Genomic DNA, 22,424 nt, shown 5'->3' with positions numbered 1-22,424 from the left:
AGGTCAAAATCTTTCGCAGAACTCAAAAAGTATTGAACCGAATCGCATGAAATTTGGTGGGATGATTGTTTATTATCCGGGGACCAGTTGATTAGATTTTGGGATCGATCGGGTCAAAGGTCATGAACAGGTCAAAATCTTTCGCAGAACTCAAAAAGTATTGAACCGAATCGCATGAAATTTGGTGGGATGATTGTTTATTATCCGGGGACCAGTTGACTAGATTTTGGGTCGATCGGGTCAAAGGTCATGAACAGGTCAAAATGTTCTTGAATCGCATGAAATTTGGTGGGATGATTGGTTATTATCCGGGGACCATTTGATTAGATTTTGGGATCAATCGGGTCAAAGGTCAAGGTCATGGAAAGGTCAAACTCTTTTTTTACCATAGCACGATACATTTTTGTCCAATTGGCATGCAACTAATGCCAAAATGTTCATAATTCAATGCCCAATCTTGTGATATGCGAAGGTATGCGCTCTACCGAGTGCCCATTCTAGTTAAACTTGTTGTTGTTGGAGAGATGAGACGTTCAGGGCCACCCCGACACGCTCAGTCAAACGAGTCACCAGCGTTTGTTGACAGTAAACTTTATCTATGTTTACTTAAAATGTTGAGATGCGTTCATTACGAAATAATATAAATATATTATGAGATGACTTTCAACTCATTTGATTTTTTGGTATTTTTTATTGTACTTTATTCAAATGAATCAGGATAACTTTGAGTTTAATAATTAAAACTGACAGAAACATGAAAATTGAGACGAGACAAATCTATTAAAAAAGATTACTTTTTTTTATTTTTGAGACGCCTGAACGCATCACAATGTAACTGAAGGGAACGTTAGCTATTATATCTTTACTGTATACATCTGAGGTACATGTATAGTACTTTACTGTATACATCTGAGGTACATGTAGTACTTTACTGTATACATCTGAGGTATAAGTAGTACTTTATTGTATTCATCTGAGGTACATGTAGTACTTTACTGTATACATCTGAGGTACATGTAGTACTTCACTGTATACATCTGAGGCACATGTAGTACTTTACTGTATACATCTGAGGTACATTGTGTACTTCTACTACATTTGTGGATGAAGTATATATATTTATATGTGGATACAGAACCATCAGCTTTAATATCTTACTTTAAGTACATTTTGATACGTCCTACTGAATGTAGTACTAGTACATCAGTGTGGTACTTTCACTGATCTGAATACTTCTAATAAATCCAGATAATCACTAAACTGTACCTTTACATTGAAAGGGGAGAACTCCACTTCCTGTCTCAACATCTTTGACCTTTATTGAACACAACATCCCCGACAGCAGCGGTTTGACCAGCAGGGGGCGCTGGTTCCGAACCGTCTCCGAGAGGAAATACATTCATGAGAAACTTCCCCAAAATAACAACACGTAATAATACATTACGCTTTATCACAGTTAGCTTAGCACAAACACTGGAAACGGGGGGGAACGTTAGCCTCGGCTCAGACGTGGATTAACAAAGTGAGACATTTGAAGACTGTAATTTCGTACTTTTTGTCGTACTGGCGGATTCATCAACATTAAGAACATATCAACAGTTAAAATATTCCACAAAACGAGTTTAAAATCCAAAAGAAGAACTTTAATCCAAACCGTGTGAATCTGTTTTCAAATCAAGCCTCTTGATATTCCTCCGGTGAACTCTGTAAACTCTCCAGTAGTAACTTCTCCTCCAGATAAATGTTCATCAGCAGCTCCAATGTTTAAAAATAAAAAGTAAAGTTCACGTCTTCGGCTTTAAAAGTTAAGCTCAAAGTCTAAAGAGCAGGTTTATCTTTTAGAGGCAGAAAGAACACTTTATTTTACTCAAGAGTTTAGTTTTTAGTTTCTAAAGAAAATGTAAGGATGAAGACAACTCCCATGATGCACCGCTGCTCCACAACGTCAACAAACGCCTCCTGTTGTTGTTTTGATGGAGAGAAAATGGCAAAGAATAAATCCTGGAGCTCCTAACAGATTTCTTTTGAATGGATTATTTGAAGATGATTAAACGACTCGTCCTGAACGTCATTTTATTTCATCGGCGACTCAAGAATATCGGAACGTTAAGAAATCCACGAGCGCGTCGCTAGGACAACGGCAGATTTTAGATTCAAAAGATCAATCTCAAAGAAAACAACCCGAAGGAAGCGCTACTTTTAAAAACATGCAGGAACTCACAACATTCCTCAAGCTTTCTGATTGGCTCAGACGAGTCAGCTGTCTGTGAGCGAGCGAAAAGACTGAAGCAGGAAGCGGTGGGGTGGGGTGGGGGGGTCTTTGAGCCATTTAAAGGGATAGTTGTGGTGTTATCGGGGTACTACATCAGAGGCACCGAGCTCTTTTCACATACAGCGGACTCTCGTAATACACGGATGCGTACTGTCCCTTTAAATCTCCTCCGGCCAGTTTGCGTTTCATGGGCGTACTGTCCCTTTAAATCTCCTCCGGAAGGGTTTGCGTTTCAATTGTGTTTTTTGTTAAACGAACAATGCAAAAAGTGCTAAATGTATTAAATATATTAGTAGTTATAAAATAAAACAAACTTTTCCAGCAAATCTATAACGTCAAAGAATATCCACGTTTTATTTTCTTGTAAATTTGAGCCCCATTTTTTTTCTGTTATTAAAAAAGAAGAAAAACCTTAAAAAGGCCGTAATACTAGCGCGGCATCGAAAAGGAGATCCGGTGAATCACAGACAAATACTGGGAGAAGCTGGCGACCCGGATGCTGAGATTCTGGGAGGACAACAAACGGATTATTTCCAAAGTCAACAAACAAACAACAGACGAGGAAAACTCCAGCAGATAAAAAAATAAAAAAATAAAGAGGAGGATCCGTTAAAACACCAGAACCTTCCAGCCCGAGTGGCCGAAGGAGCAGCCGAAGAAGAGGCAGTCCACGGCCTGCTCCACCAGCCAATCAAACACCACCTCCCGGCTGCCGGAGCCGATGGTGACCCTCAGCTTGAAGTGGCCTCCGTCACTCAGGCCGCCGCCGCCCACGGGGAGCAGGTTCACCAGCTCCATGTCAAAGGTCACGCACGAGCCCAACGCCACCGCCGGCAGCTGGTTGGTCATCTCCTTCCCGTTGACGAACACGGCGCCTGGGAGGGACACGATCAATACCAAGATCAATAATACTACGATCAATACTACCACGATCAATACTACTACAATCAATACTACCACGATCAATACTAATGTCAATATTACCACGATCAATACTACTATCAATACTACCACGATCAATACTAATGTCAATACTACCACGATCAATACTACTACGATCAATACTAATGTCAATATTACCACAATCAATACTACAATCAATACTACCACGATCAATACTAATGTCAATATTACCACGATCAATACTACTACGATCAATACTAATGTCAATATTACCACGATCAATACTACTATCAATACTACCACGATCAATACTACCACAATCAATACTACCATGATCAATACTAATGTCAATATTACCACGATCAATACCACAATTAATACTACTACGATCAATACCACGATCATTACTACTGTCAATACTACTACGATCAATACCGCAATCAAGACTACTAGGATCAATACTACTACCATTAATACCACAATCAATACTACTATCAATGCTACTACGATCAATACTATTGTCAATACTACTACGATCAATACCCCCCCCCCCCCCGCTCTTTAGACTTGTGGTGTACCGTTGGTGGAGATGCAGACGGCCTGGTCTCTCTGCAGAGACTCCGCCCCTTTGCGGTTGTCCACGCACACGCCGAGACTGTCCCTCCGATCCATCTGACCGGCCGCCGCCATCCTACACACACACACACACACACACACACACACACACACACACACACACACACACACACACACACACACACACACACACACACACACACACACACACACACACACACACACACACACACACACACACACACACACACAGTGAGACGGGCCCTCTCTGGGGCGTGGCGGTGGGGCGTGGCGGTGGGCCGGCGCTCGTACTTGAAGGTGAGCGTCTGGCCACAGAAGTAGGTGGGTGCGTTGGAATAGAGGACAGGGCAGCGCGGGGGGGCGGAGTCACTGCGCAGAGCGATGTTCCTCCTGCTGCTCAGGATGTAGCCGTCAGAGCCCGGACGCCACTCTGAAATAAAATATATATATATATATATATTTAAAAAATATATATAATATATACAGAATATATATATCTGTATAAAAAATACATAGATATGTATGAAATATATATAAATTATATATATATATATATAAAAGAAATATACAATATGTATAAAGTAAATATATGAAAATATATTGAATATATATAATGTATATAAATAATATATATATAAATATATAAAATGTATATATTTTCTAAATATAAAAAACATTTTTAAAAATATAAAGAAATATATATAGAAGAAAAAAGAAAAGACGTATAAATTATATATACTATAATATAATATAAAATAATATATATATAAAATACATATATATAAATATAATAATTAGAAATATTTGTTTTATATATCAGATATAAATACTCTAGGCATTATTATATATGACGGGTGCTTTCATCCAATTAAAGAGCATCTCCACCCCCTCCGAGTCTCCACCCACCGTGCGGCGCCAGCGTGGTGTACCCCGTCTGCGGGACGCTCCAGGGGCTCCACTCGGTGCGCCCCTCCCCGCGAGCGCAGACCCTGAACAGGTAGTCCGTGTGCGGGTCCAGGTGGAGGACCAGGAAGTCGGAGTCCCGACCGATGTAGGCGTCCTCGTACTGGCTCTTCCCGCCGCCGGAGCGCCGGTGCTGCATCCGATAATCCGCCGCCGCGAAGTCCTCGTCCACCTGACGGTACGACGATAACAATAGCATCGACGGTAATAACAATGGCGGCCGCGGCGTCGGGGGTGCGTTCTGCGCTGACCTTACACCAGCGGACCAGGATGCTGCCCGGCCTCTCCTGCAGCTCCTCGATCTGGACCGGCGGGCGGGAGGAGACGGAGCCGAGGCGGGACACCCGGTCCCTCAGGAGGCCCAGCAGGGAGTCGTCCAGCTGGGCGGAGACACACGGCACGTCCACCAGCGCCGGCACCTCGGGCAGGCTGGAAAACACAGATACAACAGGGAGGCGTCGTGAATTAGCGTGTCGTTGTCAGGAAGGGGCGTGTCATTGTTGTGAAGGGGCGGGTCATTGTTGTGAAGGGGCGTGTCGTTGTCATGAAGGGGCGTGTCATTGTTGTGAAGGGGCGTGTCTGGGGGGGGGAGTGTTTTGTAGGGGCGTATCTTGGGGCGTGTCTTGGAGGGTCGTGTCTTGGGGGGAGTGGCTTGAAGGAGAGTGTCTTGGGGGGGGAGTGTCTTGAAGGAGAGTGTCTTGGGGGGGGCGTGTCTTGGAGGGTCGTGTCTTGGGGGGAGTGTCTTGAAGGGGCGTGTCGTTGTCATGAAGGGGCGTGTCATTGTCATGAAGGGGCGGGTCATTGTTGTGAATGGGCGTGTCATTGTCATGAAGGGGCGTTTCATTGTTGTGAATGGGCGTGTCTTGGGGGAGAGTGTTTTGCAGGGGCGTATCTTGGGGGGGTGTGTCTTGAAGGGGTGTGTCTTGGAGGGGCATATCTTGAAGGGGCGTGTCTTGGAGGGGAGTGTCTTGAAGGGGCGTGTCTTGTGTTAAGAATATAAAAATACATACATAGTACCCCATGTCCCTCACTTTGCATTAAGGCCCCGAAGCACCATACAGTGGCTGTGTCTACCGGACACTTTAGTCAGGACCCTGCAACACAGAGCCCTGACATCTTAGTGCCCTGCGTGGCTGTGAGTCTGTATCAAATGGAACACTTTACGTTAACCACTTGGCGGAAGTGACGGACGCAAATCTGTTCACGGCACCCGCGAAATTAAGCCGGGAGTTACGTACGCAAATCTGCTTGCGATACCCGTGAAACTTAAAGTGATGTAGTGTATTTTACACCATACAGCTACAAAATGAAGCACTTCCTGCCCTCTTTGTGTCCCTTGTTTACCTTTCTCCACCCCATGTGGAAACTGCGATACCTCCACAATCGCGGCAGGAGCCTCCGTGGTCGACCGCTTGTGCTACCGTCGCCATCTCGTCCGCCATTGTTTTAGAAATAAAATGAAAAGCTGGCGAAAGGGCTCCTCCTCTTCCGCTACGTGGCCAAGATGGCGCCCGTTTAGGGCCAGTAGTGTCCATCGTTTTACACTGCATGTTTTTCCCGTTTGCAGTGCGCCATCCGGGTACTTTCAGTGCACTGAATTCTGCTGGTTGTGTCAGTGTGGCGCCCGAAGGACTGAAAGGCAGTGCTCAAGTGCTCAAGTGTCCGGTAGTAGACACAGCCAAAGTGTCCTTCTAACGCAGTAGGGCTCTGACCAGAGAGAGAACAGCACATACCAGGGTTTTTCCTGCATAGAGAAAATGTGGGTGCGCGCCTAAGCCGTTTTCCCGAGCGCCTATGACAAATCCCGAGCGCCTAAGGAAAAAAAGAGTCCGCGAGGCGCGCGCCGGCATCGGAGCTCTGGCGCGCGCGAGCCGAGAAGAGTTGTTGACGGGAGGGAGGGGGGGGGGGGGAAGGTGCTCACCTGTGTGCGCGCATCACAGCAGAGCTTCGATGCCGGCGCGCGCATCGCTCTGTCGCGCGAGCCGAGAATTGTTTGCGGGGCGGAGATTTCACCCTGTTATAATAGTCGGGGAAACACTGGAGTTGATAAGCGTGTCTTCTTGTCTGATCAATACGTAACTGTGAGGTGCGTGAATGGATCGAGTGGCCAGCTGCTGATCACTCAACAGCCCAACATTTTTTTGGGGAGCACCGAAGACCCATTTTGACCCAGGAAAAACCCTGCATACTCATGCTCACCCACATGCTTTGGAACATACTGACACTGCTGGATAAGAAGCACAGATACTGTAGGTACAAACACTTCTTGACCTCGGCCAGAAGATGACACATCCACACAGGCTCTGACCTCACCCTGACCGCTCAGTCGTAGAATTGAGATTTAATAAGAGCCGTACCTGTCACCGTCAAATAATTTGTTTTTGTAATCAACAGATAGTTTCAATGCCTTTTAGTTTCTATTATTTTAAAGAAACTGCACAGCTCCTGCTTTAGATGGAGAACAACATACACACACACTGATTATGATGATGACGAGAAGATCGTGAGCCCAGAGGGTGGGACCACCCTGCGCTCCACCCTGAGCTCCACCCTGAGCTCCAACGATGAGACGGACAAAGATTAAACCGAGTGACGTCTCCATCTATATTATCTAATCACGCTTGCTCTTAAAGATATAAAGAGTCATGTTATCCTGGAGAACGGCAGTCTGTTATTGAACGATGCTTTGAGCTGACTTCATCCAGGCCCGTGCTGCACGTTAAATGTTTTGTGTCTTTGGACTTTTGTTCTACCGCACTTGATTAAATCCACTTCGTTTTGAATTTTACTTTGCCGTCCTGGTCATCTTTTCCCAACCTTCGACAAATTGGTGACCCTGATGTGATATAACGGTGAAACGGTGACCATTTTTGGACGAAGAGGTGCGAGTCCCCCGACCCGTGCCTAGGGTCCGGGACCTGGAGATCCTGAGAGAAGTCCATCGGCAGATTACACACCCATCCTCAACTGGTCTCAGGCCTGAACAAATAAAAAAGGTAAGCAGAAATCTATTTAATTGAATTCTGCATATTGTAGTTATAGTAAAAAAACAAATTTGACCAGAGGATGCGTGAGTAAAATGTCAGTCATTGTAGTGTGTTAAAACTAAACATTTAGATTTACAGTGGTAAAAGTGTGTTAGAAAACTGTTCCAGGGCATTGTTGATGACTGTGTGATAAGTTAAACGAGCGTGTAAATTGCTTCTGAGTTCTGATTAAACTCTGGAAGTTTTGTGTTGTAAAAAGAGAAAAACGAGCGTGTAAATTGCTCCTGAGTTTTGACAAACTCTGGGAGTTTCGTGTCGTAAAACGAGCGTGTAAATTGCTTCTGAGTTCTGATTAACTCAGGGGAGTGTCTTGAAGGGGCGTGTCTGGGGGGGGGGGAGTGTCTTGAAGGGGAGTGCCTTGGGGGGGAGGGTCTTGAAGGGGCATGTCTTGGGGGGGGGGAGTGTCTTGAAGGGGAGTGTCTTGAAGGGAAGTGCCTTGGAGGGGAGTGCCTTGGGGGGGAGGGTCTTGAAGGGGCGTGTCTTGAAGGGAAGTGCCTTGGAGGGGAGTGTCTTGAAGGGGCGTGTCTTGGAGGAGAGTGTCTTGAAGGGGCGTGTCTTGGGGGGGAGGGTCTTGAAGGGGCGTGTCTTGGAGGGGCGTGTCTTGAAGAGACTTGTTTTCTTAATTTATTGTCTCACAGATAAGACCAATAAGGGTACAGGTGTGGTTCCCACCTGTCCAGTTGGATATGCATGGCCTTCTTGGTGAAGCTGCCCAGTTTGTCCTCCTTCTCCCCGAGGCCGCACCGCAGAGCCGCTTCCCCTGGAGACACGGGCGCCATGTTTGAATATTAAACCTGAAGCACTGGAGTGGAAGGCGAGGTATTCATGAGCACGAAAACAACATGGCGTCACCTTCCCTCAGCAGCTCGTCGGCCTGGCCCACGCCGTGCTCGATGAGGCTCTGGCAGTCGTCCAGCGGTTTGACGCTGTCCGCCTCGATGGCATCCACCTCGGCCAGCAGGGCGTCGCACCGGTCCGACAGCAGACGGCTCGCCGCCGCCTGCAGCTCCGAGAAGTGGCGCCGGAGGGCCTCGCGGGCCTGACTGGAGCTGCCCTGGACCTGAAGGACAGAGGAGACAAGGAATGGAGGCGCACGCTTTGAAAAAAACGTTTCATCCTGCAACTTTAAAACCTATGGAGGAGTCGCCCCCTGGTGGTCAGGAGAGAGAATGCAGCTTTAACACATGAAGCATAGACTTCTATACAACCAGAGGAGTCCCCTGGTGGTCAGGAGAGAGAATGCAGCTTTAACACATGAAGCATAGACTTCTATAGGGATTGTCGGCGGTAGAGGTCATGTTTCAGTTCCTCTTTGCAGAAAAAACATTTACACATTTACACACACACACACACACACACACACTGAGTGTACAGAGGGAGCAATAGAAAGAGAGCAGGAAACAGAAGGCTGATTGATAACTGCTGCACTGATAATAAAGGATAGTACAATACTGGAAACACACACACTGAACTTTGTGTGTGTAAATGTGTGTGTGTGTGTGTGTGTGTGTGTGGACTGTTCCACTGGAGCATCACTTCCTGACGACTGTCAGCGCGACACAGACGGACAATCATCAATATTTGGGGTTCGGTTGGGAGAAAAAAATAACAGTGGAAGAAAAAACAAATGCAAACGTCATCAAACACGGGAGGAGACGATGTTTAGTGAGTGAGTGTGAGTGTGTGAGTGTGTATGTGTTTGTGAGTGTGTGAGTGTGTATGTGTATGTGTGTGTAAGTGACTTATTTACTTTACTGAATAGACAGTTTGTCTCCATACAAAATCAATAACTAGTTAAAGTGATCGGAGGAATTACTGTGACAATTCAGCCGTATGAAATAATATTCATCTGGTTAATAAATATATTAAAGATTTCATCATCAGAGCTTTATTTACATAATGTATCGCAGTATCGAGGCAAAATTACACAAGAGGATTTCACAGAGAAGGTAAATATATCATTACATTCTTTAGAAACAGGAAGTGTTAAACATCTACAAACGAGTAAATATATAGACGTGTGTCCGGTTTAATAAAGTAGTTCATGGATATGAGACGACTGACTCTCCTCCTGCTGGTTTAAACACCGATTGGTTGTTTACAAAGTCACATGATCAGAGAGGAGATAAAAAAACAGAGTCATGCTAGCGGTTCCCCCCGTTTCCAGTCTTTATGCTAAGCTAAGCTAACTGAGTGGAAACAGGAAGCAGAAGACTTGTTTACAGCTGGAGGAAACATCTAGACATCAGGAGGAAAGAAGAGAGAAAGAGTATTACTCTGAATAGAATACAACAAAGTACTTTTACTGGTACTTCTAGTGTACTGGAGTATTCACTTTCTTCTGTTACTCCTCTACAGAGGTACATATTGTACATTTTATACATCTCAGAGGTACATATTGTACTTTTTATAGATTTCAGAGGTACATATTGTAATTTGTATGAATCTCAGAGGTACATATTGTACTTTTCAGTACATATTGTACTTTTTATACATTGCAGAGGTACATATTGTACTTTTTATACTTCTCAGAGGTACATATTGTACTTTTTATACTTCTCAGAGGTAAACATTTTACTTTTTATACTTCTCAGAGGTACATATCGCACTTTTTATACATCTCAGAGGTAAACATTTTACTTTTTATACATCTCAGAGGTAGATATTTTACTTTTTATACATCTCAGAGGTACATATTGTTCTTTTTATACATTGCAGAGGTACATATTGTACTTTTTATACTTCTCAGAGGTACATATTGCACTTTTTATACATCTCAGAGGTAAACATTTTACTTTTTATACATCTCAGAGGTAGATATTGTACTTTTTCTTGTGCTATATCTGAAAGTAATCTTTTGAATGGAGGGATTTTACTTGTCGTGGAGTATTTTAGGTGTAGTATTAGTACTTTAGCTGAATATACGTCTCCCACCACCTCATCCCACCATGAGACGAGTGTCCTTCACAGCAGGTGAATTAGACTCTAAAGGGAGAGCCAAAGGGCTCCATAAGCAGCCCGGTGGTGGCGCCCTGCAGCGCCCTTCCTCTATTGTAAATGTGTGTACTTGATGTGTGTACTCTATGTGTGTATTACCTGTGTGCGGGCCTGGTTCAGCCCATTCAGGCGCTGCTGCAGTTCACTGCGGTAGTTCTGGGCCGCCTCGATGCTTTCTTTGGCCTCCTGCAGCAACGCGTCCACCTCCGCAGACATCGTCCCGCCTCCTGAGACAGACAGGAAGAGAGATGAGCGTCAACACAACCACAAGATGCAGCTCAGCCTGAAACCAGACCCACATGAACACAACCTAAAGATGCAGCCTGAAACCAGACCCACAGGAACACAACCTAAAGATGCAGCCTGAAACCAGACCCACAGGAACACAACCTAAAGATGCAGCCTGAAACCAGACCCACATGAACACAACCTAAAGATGCAGCCTGAAACCAGACCCACAGGAACACAACCTAAAGATGCAGCCTCAAACCAGACCCACAGGAACACAACCTAAAGATGCAGCCTGAAACCAGACCCACATGAACACAACCTAAAGATGCAGCCTGAAACCAGACCCACAGGAACACAACCTAAAGATGCAGCCTGAAACCAGACCCACAGGAACACAACCTAAAGATGCAGCCTGAAACCAGACCCACAGAAACACAACCTAAAGATGCAGCCTGAAACCAGACCCACAAGAACACAACCTAAAGATGCAGCCTGAAACCAGACCCACAGGAACACAACCTAAAGATGCAGCCTGAAACCAGACCCACAGGAACACAACCTAAAGATGCAGCCTGAAACCAGACCCACAGGAACACAACCTAAAGATGCAGCCTGAAACCAGACCCACAGGAACACAACCTAAAGATGCAGCCTGAAACCAGACCCACAGGAACACAACCTAAAGATGCAGCCTGAAACCAGACCCACAGGAACACAACCTAAAGATGCAGCCTGAAACCAGACCCACAGGAACACAACCTAAAGATGCAGCCTGAAACCAGACCCACATGAACACAACCTAAAGATGCAGCCTGAAACCAGACCCACATGAACACAACCTAAAGATGCAGCCTGAAACCAGACCCACAGGAACACAACCTAAAGATGCAGCCTGAAACCAGACCCACATGAACACAACCTAAAGATGCAGCCTGAAACCAGACCCACAGGAACACAACCTAAAGATGCAGCCTGAAACCAGACCCACAGGAACACAACCTAAAGATGCAGCCTGAAACCAGACCCACAGGAACACAACCTAAAGATGCAGCCTGAAACCAGACCCACATGAACACAACCTAAAGATGCAGCCTGAAACCAGACCCACATGAACACAACCTAAAGATGCAGCCTGAAACCAGACCCACAGGAACACAACCTAAAGATGCAGCCTGAAACCAGACCCACATGAACACAACCTAAAGATGCAGCCTGAAACCAGACCCACAGGAACACAACCTAAAGATGCAGCCTGAAACCAGACCCACAAGAACACAACCTAAAGATGCAGCCTGAAACCAGACCCACAGGAACACAACCTAAAGATGCAGCCTGAAACCAGACCCACAGGAACACAACCTAAAGATGCAGCCTGAAACCAGACCCACAGGAACACAACCTAAAGATGCAGCCTGAAACCAGACCCACATGAACACAACCTAAAGATGCAGCCTGAAACCAGACCCACAGGAACACAACCTAAAGATGCAGCCTGAAACCAGACCCACAGGAACACAACCTAAAGATGCAGCCTGAAACCAGACCCACATGAACACAACCTAAAGATGCAGCCTGAAACCAGACCCACATGAACACAACCTAAAGATGCAGCCTGAAACCAGACCCACAGAAACACAACCTAAAGATGCAGCCTGAAACCAGACCCACAGGAACACAACCTAAAGATGCAGCCTGAAACCAGACCCACAGGAACACAACCTAAAGATGCAGCCTGAAACCAGACCCACAGAAACACAACCTAAAGATGCAGCCTGAAACCAGACCCACAGGAACACAACCTAAAGATGCAGCCTGAAACCAGACCCACAGGAACACAACCTAAAGATGCAGCCTGAAACCAGACCCACAGGAACACAACCTAAAGATGCAGCCTGAAACCAGACCCACAGGAACACAACCTAAAGATGCAGCCTGAAACCAGACCCACAGGAACACAACCTAAAGATGCAGCCTGAAACCAGACCCACAGGAACACAACCTAAAGATGCAGCCTGAAACCAGACCCACAGGAACACAACCTAAAGATGCAGCCTGAAACCAGACCCACAGGAACACAACCTAAAGATGCAGCCTGAAACCAGACCCACAGGAACACAACCTAAAGATGCAGCCTGAAACCAGACCCACATGAACACAACCTAAAGATGCAGCCTGAAACCAGACCCACATGAACACAACCTAAAGATGCAGCCTGAAACCAGACCCACAGAAACACAACCTAAAGATGCAGCCTGAAACCAGACCCACAGGAACACAACCTAAAGATGCAGCCTGAAACCAGACCCACAGGAACACAACCTAAAGATGCAGCCTGAAACCAGACCCACAGAAACACAACCTAAAGATGCAGCTCAGCCTGAAACCAGACCCACAGGAACACAACCTAAAGATGCAGCCTGAAACCAGACCCACAGAAACACAACCTAAAGATGCAGCCTGAAACCAGACCCACAGGAACACAACCTAAAGATGCAGCCTGAAACCAGACCCACATGAACACAACCTAAAGATGCAGCCTGAAACCAGACCCACAGGAACACAACCTAAAGATGCAGCTCAGCCTGAAACCAGACCCACAGGAACATCGTGTTACAGAGGGTTAAACGTGTCGGCTCAAGTCCTAAAGGGCTACACCCAACACATTACTATTAATTATTAATTGACGGATTTAGTTTTTAATTCGCGATGATTATGTCATGTTTTCTTTTTTTAAATAAATTTAATTACTATTGTTTGCATTGTTGTTATGAATATTATCATTATTTCTATATTATTTTTTAATGATCCCTTATTTAGTTATTAAAGGTATTATTTATTCATATATTATTTGTATTATTTATATATTATTTGTATCACTTTTGTTTTGAATATTATGATTATTTATTTATGTATTATTTTTTAATGACCTCTTATTTTGTTTAGAGGTAATATTTACTGGTTATTTGTATTATTTATCAATTTGTTATCATTGTATTTATGAATATTATCATTTATGCATTTTTATTTTTTAATGACCTGTTATTTAGATATTGTTATTAAAAGATATTACTATTTATTCATATATTTCTTATATTATTTAACTATCAATTATTATGAATATATATATATATATAGTTTATTAAATGTATCCTTCTTTTCTTTCTTTTTTTACACATTATTTGTATTGTTTATTATTATTAGACATTATTGAACAGAATTATTAACATCTTTATTTTTCCAGCCTCATGGATAATAATTGTGACGCCATGTTCTCCTGAGGCAGCGGAGCAGAGCTGGACAGAGTGAAGCGATACGTTCTGTATGTGGAGTTAAATGTGCAACAAGAACTGCAAAGATACATCATTGAGAAGAGGATGTGTGGCCACAGAACCAGAACCCCACAGAACCAGGACCCCACAGAACCAGAACACCACAGAACCAGGACCCCACAGAACCAGGACCCCACAGAACCAGAACCCCACAGAAACCCACAGAACCAGAGCCCCACAGAACCAGGACCCCACAGAAACCCACAGAACCAGGACCCCACAGAACCAGAACCCCACAGAACCAGAGGCCCACGCAGATAGAAACACTCAGCAGGTCACATGACGCCGGGTCATTGATCTTCTTGCTGTGACCTCAGGTCCACCATCAGGATGAGACGTTTACAGCAGGATGAACAACGTCTTCCTTCTCACCTAAACAAAAACTTCTTAAATTATCCGACTTGAAAATATGCAAACAAGATATACAAAAAAAATTAAAATCAGATCAACAAATACACACATGTATTGCTGCGTCACTTATTTTGAGTCCATTGCAACAGAAAATATAAAATACTTTAATTAATCGTAAATTAAATTCCTCGAGAGAAATCCAACAGCATTTATGACATTTAAGAGAATTAAGACTAATCATTTACTTAAAGATGGAGAATTTCGTTGTATTTTAGTTTCAAGATCCAGTCAAATGTTCTTCCTGTTAAGCAACATTTTAATGAACAGTAATAGAGTCAGTAGTAGTAGTCAGTAGTCATAGAGTCAGTAGTCGTAGAGTCAGTAGTAGTAGAGTCAGTAGTAATAGAGTCAGTAGTCATAGTCAGTAGTAATAGAGTCAGTAGTAAGAGTCAGTAGTCATAGAGTCAGGAGTAGTAGAGTCAGTAGTAGTAGTCAGTAGTCATAGAGTCAGTAGTAGTAGTCAGTAGTAATAGAGTCAGTAGTCATAGAGTCAGTAGTCATAGAGTCAGTAGTAATAGTCAGTAGTCATAGAGTCAGTAGTAGTAGAGTCAGTAGTAATAGAGTCAGTAGTCATAGTCAGTAGTAATAGAGTCAGTAGTAATAGAGTCAGTAGTCATAGAGTCAGTAGTAATAGAGTCAGTAGTAGTAGTCAGTAGTAGTAGTCAGTAGTAATAGAGTCAGTAGTAATAGTCAGTAGTAGTAGTCAGTAGTAATAGAGTCAGTAGCAATAGAGTCAGAAGTAATAGAGTCAGTAGTCATAGAGTCAGTAGTAATAGTCAGTAGTCATAGAGTCAGTAGTCATAGTCAGTAGTAGTAGTCAGTAGTAATAGAGTCAGTAGTAGTAGTCAGTAGTAGTAGAGTCAGTAGTAGTAGTCAGTAGTAGTAGTCAGTAGTAATACTCAGTAGTAGTAGTCAGTAGTCATAGAGTCAGTAGTAATAGAGTCAGTAGTAGTAGAGTCAGTAGTAATAGTCAGTAGTAATAGAGTCAGTAGTAGTAGAGTCAGTAGTAGTAGTCAGTAGTAGTAGAGTCAGTAGTAATAGTCAGTAGTAGTAGTCAGTAGTAATAGAGTCAGTAGTAGTAGAGTCAGTAGTAGTAGTCAGTAGTAATAGTCAGTAGTAGTAGTCAGTAGTCATAGTCAGTAGTAATAGAGTCAGTAGCAATAGAGTCAGGAGTCATAGTCAGTCAGTAGTAGAGTCAGTAGTAATAGTCAGTAGTAGTAGAGTCAGTAGCAATAGAGTCAGTAGTAGTAGAGTCAGTAGTAATAGTCAGTAGTCAGTAGTAGTAGAGTCAGTAGTAGTCAGTAGCAGAGTCAGTAGTAATAGTCAGTAGTAGTAGAGTCAGTAGTAGTAGTCAGTAGTAGTAGAGTCAGTAGTAATAGTCAGTAGTAGTAGTCAGTAGTCAGTAGTAGTAGTCAGTAGTAGTCAGTTGCAATAGAGTCAGTAGTAGTAGTCAGTTGCAATAGTCAGTAGTAATAGTCAGTAGTCATAGTCAGTAGTCAGTAGCAATAGAGTCAGTAGTAGTAGAGTCAGTAGCAATAGAGTCAGTAGTAGTCGTAGTAGAGTCAGTAGCAATAGTCAGAAGTAATAGTCAGTAGCAGTAGAGTCAGTAGTAATAGTCAGTTGTAATAGAGTCAGTAGTAGTAGAGTCAGTAGTAATAGTCAGTAGTAGTAGAGTCAGTAGTCATAGTCAGTAGTAGTAGAGTCAGTAGTAATAGAGTCAGTAGTAGTAGAGTCAGTAGTAATAGAGTCAGTAGTAGTAGAGTCAGTAGTAGAGTCAGTAGCAATAGAGTCAGTAGCAATAGTCAGTAGTAGTAGAGTCAGTAGCAATAGTCAGTAGCAATAGAGTCAGTAGTAATAGAGTCAGTAGTAATAGTCAGTAGCAATAGAGTCAGTAGTAATAGTCAGTCGTAATAGAGTCAGTAGCAATAGTCAGTAGTAGTAGAGTCAGTAGCAATAGAGTCAGTAGTAGTCGTAGTAGAGTCAGTAGCAGAGTCAGTAGCAATAGAGTCAGTAGTAATAGTCAGTAGTAGTGCAGCATAGAGTCAGTAGTAGTAGTCAGTAGTAGTCAGTAGTAGGTAGCAGTAGTAGTGTAGCAGAGTCAGTAGTAGTAGTAGAGTCAGTAGCAATAGAGTCAGTAGCAATAGAGTCAGTAGTAATAGTCAGTAGCAATAGAGTCAGTAGTAGTAGAGTCAGTAGTAATAGAGTCAGTAGTAGTAGAGTCAGTAGTAGTAGAGTCAGTAGTAGAGTCAGTAGCAATAGAGTCAGTAGCAATAGAGTCAGTAGTAGTAGTCAGTAGCAATAGAGTCAGTAGTAGTAGAGTCAGTAGTAGTAGTCAGTAGTAGTAGAGTCAGTAGCAATAGAGTCAGTAGTAGTAGAGTCAGTAGTAGTCAGTAGTAGTAGAGTCAGTAGCAATAGTCAGTAGTAATAGTCAGTAGTAGTAGTCAGTAGTAATAGTCAGTAGTAGTAGAGTCAGTAGTAATAGTCAGTAGCAATAGTCAGTAGTAATAGAGTCAGTAGTAATAGAGTCAGTAGTAGAGTCAGTAGTAGTAGTCAGTAGTAGTAGAGTCAGTAGCAATAGAGTCAGTAGCAATAGAGTCAGTAGTAATAGAGTCAGTAGTAATAGTCAGTAGCAATAGAGTCAGTAGTAGTAGAGTCAGTAGTAGTAGAGTCAGTAGTAGTAGTCAGTAGCAGTAGAGTCAGTAGCAATAGAGTCAGTAGCAATAGAGTCAGTAGTAGTAGAGTCAGTAGCAATAGAGTCAGTAGCAATAGAGTCAGTAGTAATAGTCAGTAGCAATAGAGTCAGTAGTAGTAGAGTCAGTAGTAATAGAGTCAGTAGTAGTAGAGTCAGTAGTAGTAGAGTCAGTAGTCATAGAGACTCTCCGTCACTCTATTTGACGACGGTAATAAAGCAAAAGACCCGTTGGACGTTTGTCTTCGTCCTCTTCGTCCTCCTCGTCTTCCTCGGGGCGTCGTGAGACAGCCTCGCGGTCGGCCGGCTTCCTCTACAGCGTCTTGGAGAGGAAGTGAGTCGCACCATGTGACCACCTCACTTCAGAGCGCCCTGACGCCTCGATGGCAAACCCACAACGAGGCGGATCAATATGTCCAGATCAGAGGCACCAGAGAATCCAGTGAACTATGTCTTCAGAGATAAATGATGAGTCATGTTTCACCTCTAGTCAGAAAAAGGAGATCCTTTCCTAGCTAGCTCAAAGTTACTTTAGCTTAGCACAAAGACTGGAAGCGGAGGGAAACTGCTAGCCTCGTTAGCGAGCCGGTCCTTCAGATGAAGCTCAAACTCTGATAATCGATTAATAATAAAATATTTTGTTTTTAAATGACAGAAGCATTGCTGGTCTCAGGTCAGAATATCCTCGGCTTTTAAAAGTTGAAATGCTGAAGCGATTCACCAATTATGAAAACTATTTGCAAGTTACTTTAACTCCAATGCAAACTTAGTAGTTTATAATCCTTCCAAAAATCTCAAAACTCCCACGTGTGTAAATGTGTAGATATATATGATATATGATGATACGAATATATACCAACATGTATTATTGATGCTTTAATGCTCTTTTTGGACACCTTTTTTCTCAGGGATATTTAGGTTGATTGTATTAGTTTTATTGTATTTATGGATTAATTTAATTAATTAATTAATTAATGGATGTTTACGTGCACAAAATGTTTCCCCCCCCCAATGCTACTTAGACCCGATTTAGATTTCACACGTTTCATATTTCAATCAGCTGCACGAGACAGAGGCTCTCACGTGCAAAACCACAGTATTATTATTAGCATTATTATTATTATTCTAATAATTAGATCACACCCCAGGAGAGAAGAGACAGCAGGACGTGTCTCAACTCGCTCTAAACAACTTCCGTATTGTTGTCGTCGTTTTCATGACGTCAAAGCTTCAGGGTCTCACGAATATAAAGTGCTTAAATGCACTATTAACGCCTCATATATACATATTTATATTTATAAAAGTCGACTGTCACGTCGGTGGATCCGATCCCGATGAAATCCACTTCGGCGGAACTCTGTTCGCAACCCTCCTGTTTTTAAGATGTCGCCGCCGTCGGCGAACCCACGAGCGACTCGCAGTCCCCGTTATGAGCTTCCTCTAAACTCATACTTAAGAGAAGTTCGGCGGGAAAGACGTTTATTGAGAGACATCTTTTAATCCATTAAAAAGCACCACTTTAAAGACAGTCGTCCCCGGGTGTCTTCTGGGTGGAAGAAGAAGACGAGGCGAAGCGGGCGAAAAAAATTAATGAAAGTAATAATCGTCCCGTTAGTGAGGCAGAACAGAGCTGTCGTGGACGCCGGTAATCCAGATTTTTGAGAGATTTAACGTTTTTTTAACGGAGTTAGCGAGGCGACATTTTAACGGTTATTCTACTCACAGAAAACACCAGAAGAAGAAAGTCGAGGTCGAGCTCGCGCGCGGTCTGAAAATAAGACAATGACACTCAACCAACGGGAGAAAACAACGACTATATCGTTTTTAATTAAAAAGAAGATGTTTTTACACACGTACCTGTTCTCACAGCTTTCTGGTGGCCATTTAATCCCCGAAAGTCACGAATCAGCTCGGAGCCTCCGAAGTTTTTGCTCAATTCGACCAAAAAAAGTACACATCCGAAACGTTCAGGCCAACGGCCAATCACAGGCGGGACGGATATGACCGACAGGGAAACCGGCCAATCGTATTGGGAGTCGCTTTGTTCCCGCCCCCTCATGATAAAGTGTTGCACAAAACACATTAGTTGTTGTAGTGTGTGTATTTCTATATTTTATTTCACATTTTATGTATTATGTTAAAATAAATATGTCATATGTGACACTATCACATACATTTATATTTATAAATATAAATTTAACGACATGAATTATCTTTTTCCTCAAGTATTCACTCATTTCCCCTTGCTTTACACAATAATGTTTTTATGCACAACTGGAAATATTTACGGATCTTACATGTAACACCTGCATTGTAAATTGAGGATATTTTAATTGAACACATCTTTACATATGTTATGTGATGATTGGTACATCCTAATATCTGTGTATTACAATTGCAATAACCTTTATTTGTACTGATATTTAGATTAAAGAGATCTGAAAGAAACAAAAAGTGAAAAACTATTCAGTTGTCAAAGTCGTACAATAACTAAACTGATCCTGCAACAGTTGATGCAATGAATTAAAAAGTCACTCATTGTGTGCTATTCAAATAGCCTTAAAGAACACAGCAAAACAAATAAAGCACGAGGGGTTTGACAGCGATAGTAAACCGGTATGTTACGTTCAGGTAACAGGTGAGCTCATTGGCTCTATGTGAGGTGATGTCGCCCTCTGTTGGTTGTCATGGATACAGCACGTGTTCACTGGAATTGAGGTCCCAGATTCTTAAAAGATCCATGTTTGATGGATCAGAGAGAATATATACACACCCTTTGTTCTACATTTAATTAAACAGATTGCAGTTGTTTTACTCTTAACCCTTATGTGAAGTGGGCTGGAGCATGTTGGAGAGAACACGGATGAGGCACGAGCCAATGCAGAATGCAGAGCACTTTTATTTTCCTGTGTATTACTTTACATGTAACAATCAACACAAACAGGAGTGTAAACCAAACATTTTAGTGAGGAAACTCACGTACAAAATAAAAGAACGAGAGGAGGAAGGCAGTATTTATATACAGCTTCTCATTAAGGTGGAGTAATTGGAGGTGTGGCCTTTTCCAGATAGGGCAGGAGCACCACCCTGCCTCAGGTGTGATCACGTGACCTCTCGGTGTCGATTTTCTGACCACAAGCTTGCAGGTTTATTATTACACGCTTCCTTAAATAACGTTATTGTATATGAAACGAGAGATGGATGGAGAGAGATAGAGAGAGAGAGAGAGAGAGAGAGAGAGAGAGAGAGAGAGGCGTGGGCGGTCTGTCTGAACGCGGTGACGTAGCCGGGCGCGGGGACAATCCATCGGATTAGCGCGTGACCCGCAGGATTTGTCGGGAGCGAAACGGAATGGTCCAGTTTTAATATTTGTGTGTTTCCCCTGAAGCGTCTCCGTGTTTCCCTCCCGGCGGAGGGATCTGATGCCTTTTACGCACAAAACTCCAGGACGCAGTAAGAGGCGCACTCTCCAACAATGACCACGGCTGTGCCATGGCAGGTTTTTACGCACGAGGAGCCGATAGGAGTGTTTGAGAAACTTTTTCTTTTTTTGGGAGGATTCTGCAATTTCTCTCTCTCTCTATCTGAGATCCGGTAACGTGTGATATTACCGCTGCCGGTGGAGCCTTCTAATCCCTCCCTGATTACACCGCGCACAGATGGATCGCGTCCGACTGACAGCAGGGCCGAGTCAGATCCTTTTAACCGCGATGCTTTTGCGCCTCGATTCCCGAATCGCAGCCGTTTGAGGGACCGCGCAGCACCACTTTCCTCCCCAGCTTCTAAGATGAGGCGCGCGGTCCTGAAAGAAGTCGCCAAACGGTTCCCCTGGCTCGCCAACGTCACTCTGTACGGGTGTTTGTTCGCCGGTGGCGACCTCGTCCACCAGCTCATTGCCCAGGAGGAGCGCATGGACTGGAAACACACTCGCGACGTGGCCATCGTGGCCATCAGTTTCCATGGAAACTTCAATTACTTCTGGCTGCGAGCCCTGGAGAGGCGTTTCCCCGGGAAGTCCGCCGGGATGGTGTTCCGCAAATTGCTGCTGGACCAGAGCTTCGCGTCTCCTTTGGCCACCAGCGTCTTCTACACAGGTAACAGGGTCTCAGACACTTGTAGAGTTGGGTTTGACGTGGAGACACTGGTTCTGTTTGATTTGAGACGAATATAATCTGATGCCCAAAACATCCAAATATCGAACTCTTTGTTTAATCTCACCTAACCGACTCAAATATCACTCATCAGTTATAAATATGTCAAATGTGCAGTCAGCAGTGAGGTGATGAGCTTCCTGTTGAGCTCAATCCTTAACTTGGGTCACTGTGAGGAGCCGTAACGCACGTTTTAACCGTGCGTAATGGCGCACGTCTCCCCTGAACTGCGCGTAAACGTGTCCGCGTGTCCCGCAGGAGTGAGCTTCCTGGAGGGGAAGGAGGACATCCTGGAGGACTGGAGGGAGAAGTTCTCCAACACCTGGCAGGTGAGTGAGGCCTCGACGCGGGTCACCTTGCCCATCCACAGACACATGAAGCGACCTCTCCAGCAGATTAACCTAGATTGCGCCGCATGCTGCTTCTGGGCAGTAGGCACGAAGCCCCGCGGAGCATGTTGGGTAATTTATGAGGAATGCGAGCAGATAAAAAAAAGAAAAGAAAAACAAAGAAATATATATATAAATCAGTGTCATGCTGATGTAATTGCGTTCATAACCTCAAAAAGAAGTTTAATCCTTTAGTGATGGAAATAAATTATGTACATACACACAACATGTGATATTTCTACATAAGTAGATTATATATTACGCAACACCTTGTTCCATGAATGTTATGTCATAGAAATGTAATTTTGTTGATGCAGCAATGGGCAGTTTTCACTCATAAATCGGGAAAGCTGTCATCTCTTTTCTCCTGAAGGGTCGGGGGTTAGGGGTTAGGGGTTAGACCTAAAGACCAACGGGTATCCTGAGCTCTGATGTGGACACAAAA

At 43.6% G+C, this 22,424-nt stretch overlaps 2 protein-coding genes across 4 annotated transcripts in view; one reads left to right on the top strand and one right to left on the bottom strand.

Annotated features, from left to right (window-relative positions):
* Nucleotides 1-1,293: 1,293 nt before the first annotated feature.
* On the bottom strand, nt 1,294-19,384 carry crlf3 (cytokine receptor-like factor 3). Of its 2 annotated transcripts, XM_056406728.1 has the most exons (10): nt 19,297-19,363; nt 19,163-19,207; nt 10,879-11,006; nt 8,635-8,842; nt 8,455-8,542; nt 4,987-5,164; nt 4,679-4,907; nt 4,064-4,202; nt 3,754-3,866; nt 1,294-3,147 (listed from the first exon to the last, which is right to left on the bottom strand). In XM_056406728.1, exons 3-10 carry the CDS (start codon nt 10,993-10,995, stop codon nt 2,882-2,884), a joined length of 1,338 nt encoding a protein of 445 aa, XP_056262703.1. In that variant the 5' UTR covers nt 10,996-11,006; nt 19,163-19,207; nt 19,297-19,363; the 3' UTR covers nt 1,294-2,881. The 2 variants fall into 2 exon arrangements, with proteins under 2 accessions (XP_056262703.1, XP_056262702.1); XM_056406727.1 differs by lacking the exon at nt 19,163-19,207 and having other exon boundaries at nt 19,297-19,384.
* A 994-nt stretch (nt 19,385-20,378) lies between these two features.
* The window catches only part of LOC130188399 (mpv17-like protein), a 5,033-nt gene continuing 2,987 nt past the window's right edge, over nt 20,379-22,424 (top strand). For both annotated transcript variants that reach the window (XR_008830610.1, XM_056406758.1), the window contains exons 1-2: nt 20,379-21,533; nt 21,849-21,919. Coding sequence is in view for 1 of the 2 variants with exons in the window: in XM_056406758.1 (XP_056262733.1) it covers nt 21,227-21,533; nt 21,849-21,919 (378 nt within the window). In the remaining variant the exon portion in view is untranslated. The remainder of the gene's footprint in view (nt 21,534-21,848; nt 21,920-22,424) is intronic.

Source organism: Pseudoliparis swirei, chromosome 23 (assembly GCF_029220125.1).
Source record: "Pseudoliparis swirei isolate HS2019 ecotype Mariana Trench chromosome 23, NWPU_hadal_v1, whole genome shotgun sequence".
Taxonomy (NCBI): domain Eukaryota; kingdom Metazoa; phylum Chordata; class Actinopteri; order Perciformes; family Liparidae; genus Pseudoliparis; species Pseudoliparis swirei.
The sequence above is the reverse complement of the archived record's forward strand: the minus strand, read 5'-3'. Positions and strand labels throughout refer to the sequence as shown.

Excerpts from the sequence above, each read along its gene's own strand:
- crlf3 (XM_056406727.1), bottom strand. The coding sequence starts at position 10,995 with ATGTCTGCGGAGGTGGACGCGTTGCTGCAGGAGGCCAAAGAAAGCATC. Across the intron at positions 5,165-8,454 it reads ATGCATATCCAACTGGACAG|CCTGCCCGAGGTGCCGGCGC; the intron begins GTGGGAACCACA and ends TGTGTTTTCCAG. Across the intron at positions 4,203-4,678 it reads CACCACGCTGGCGCCGCACG|AGTGGCGTCCGGGCTCTGAC; the intron begins GTGGGTGGAGAC and ends ATTTTATTTCAG.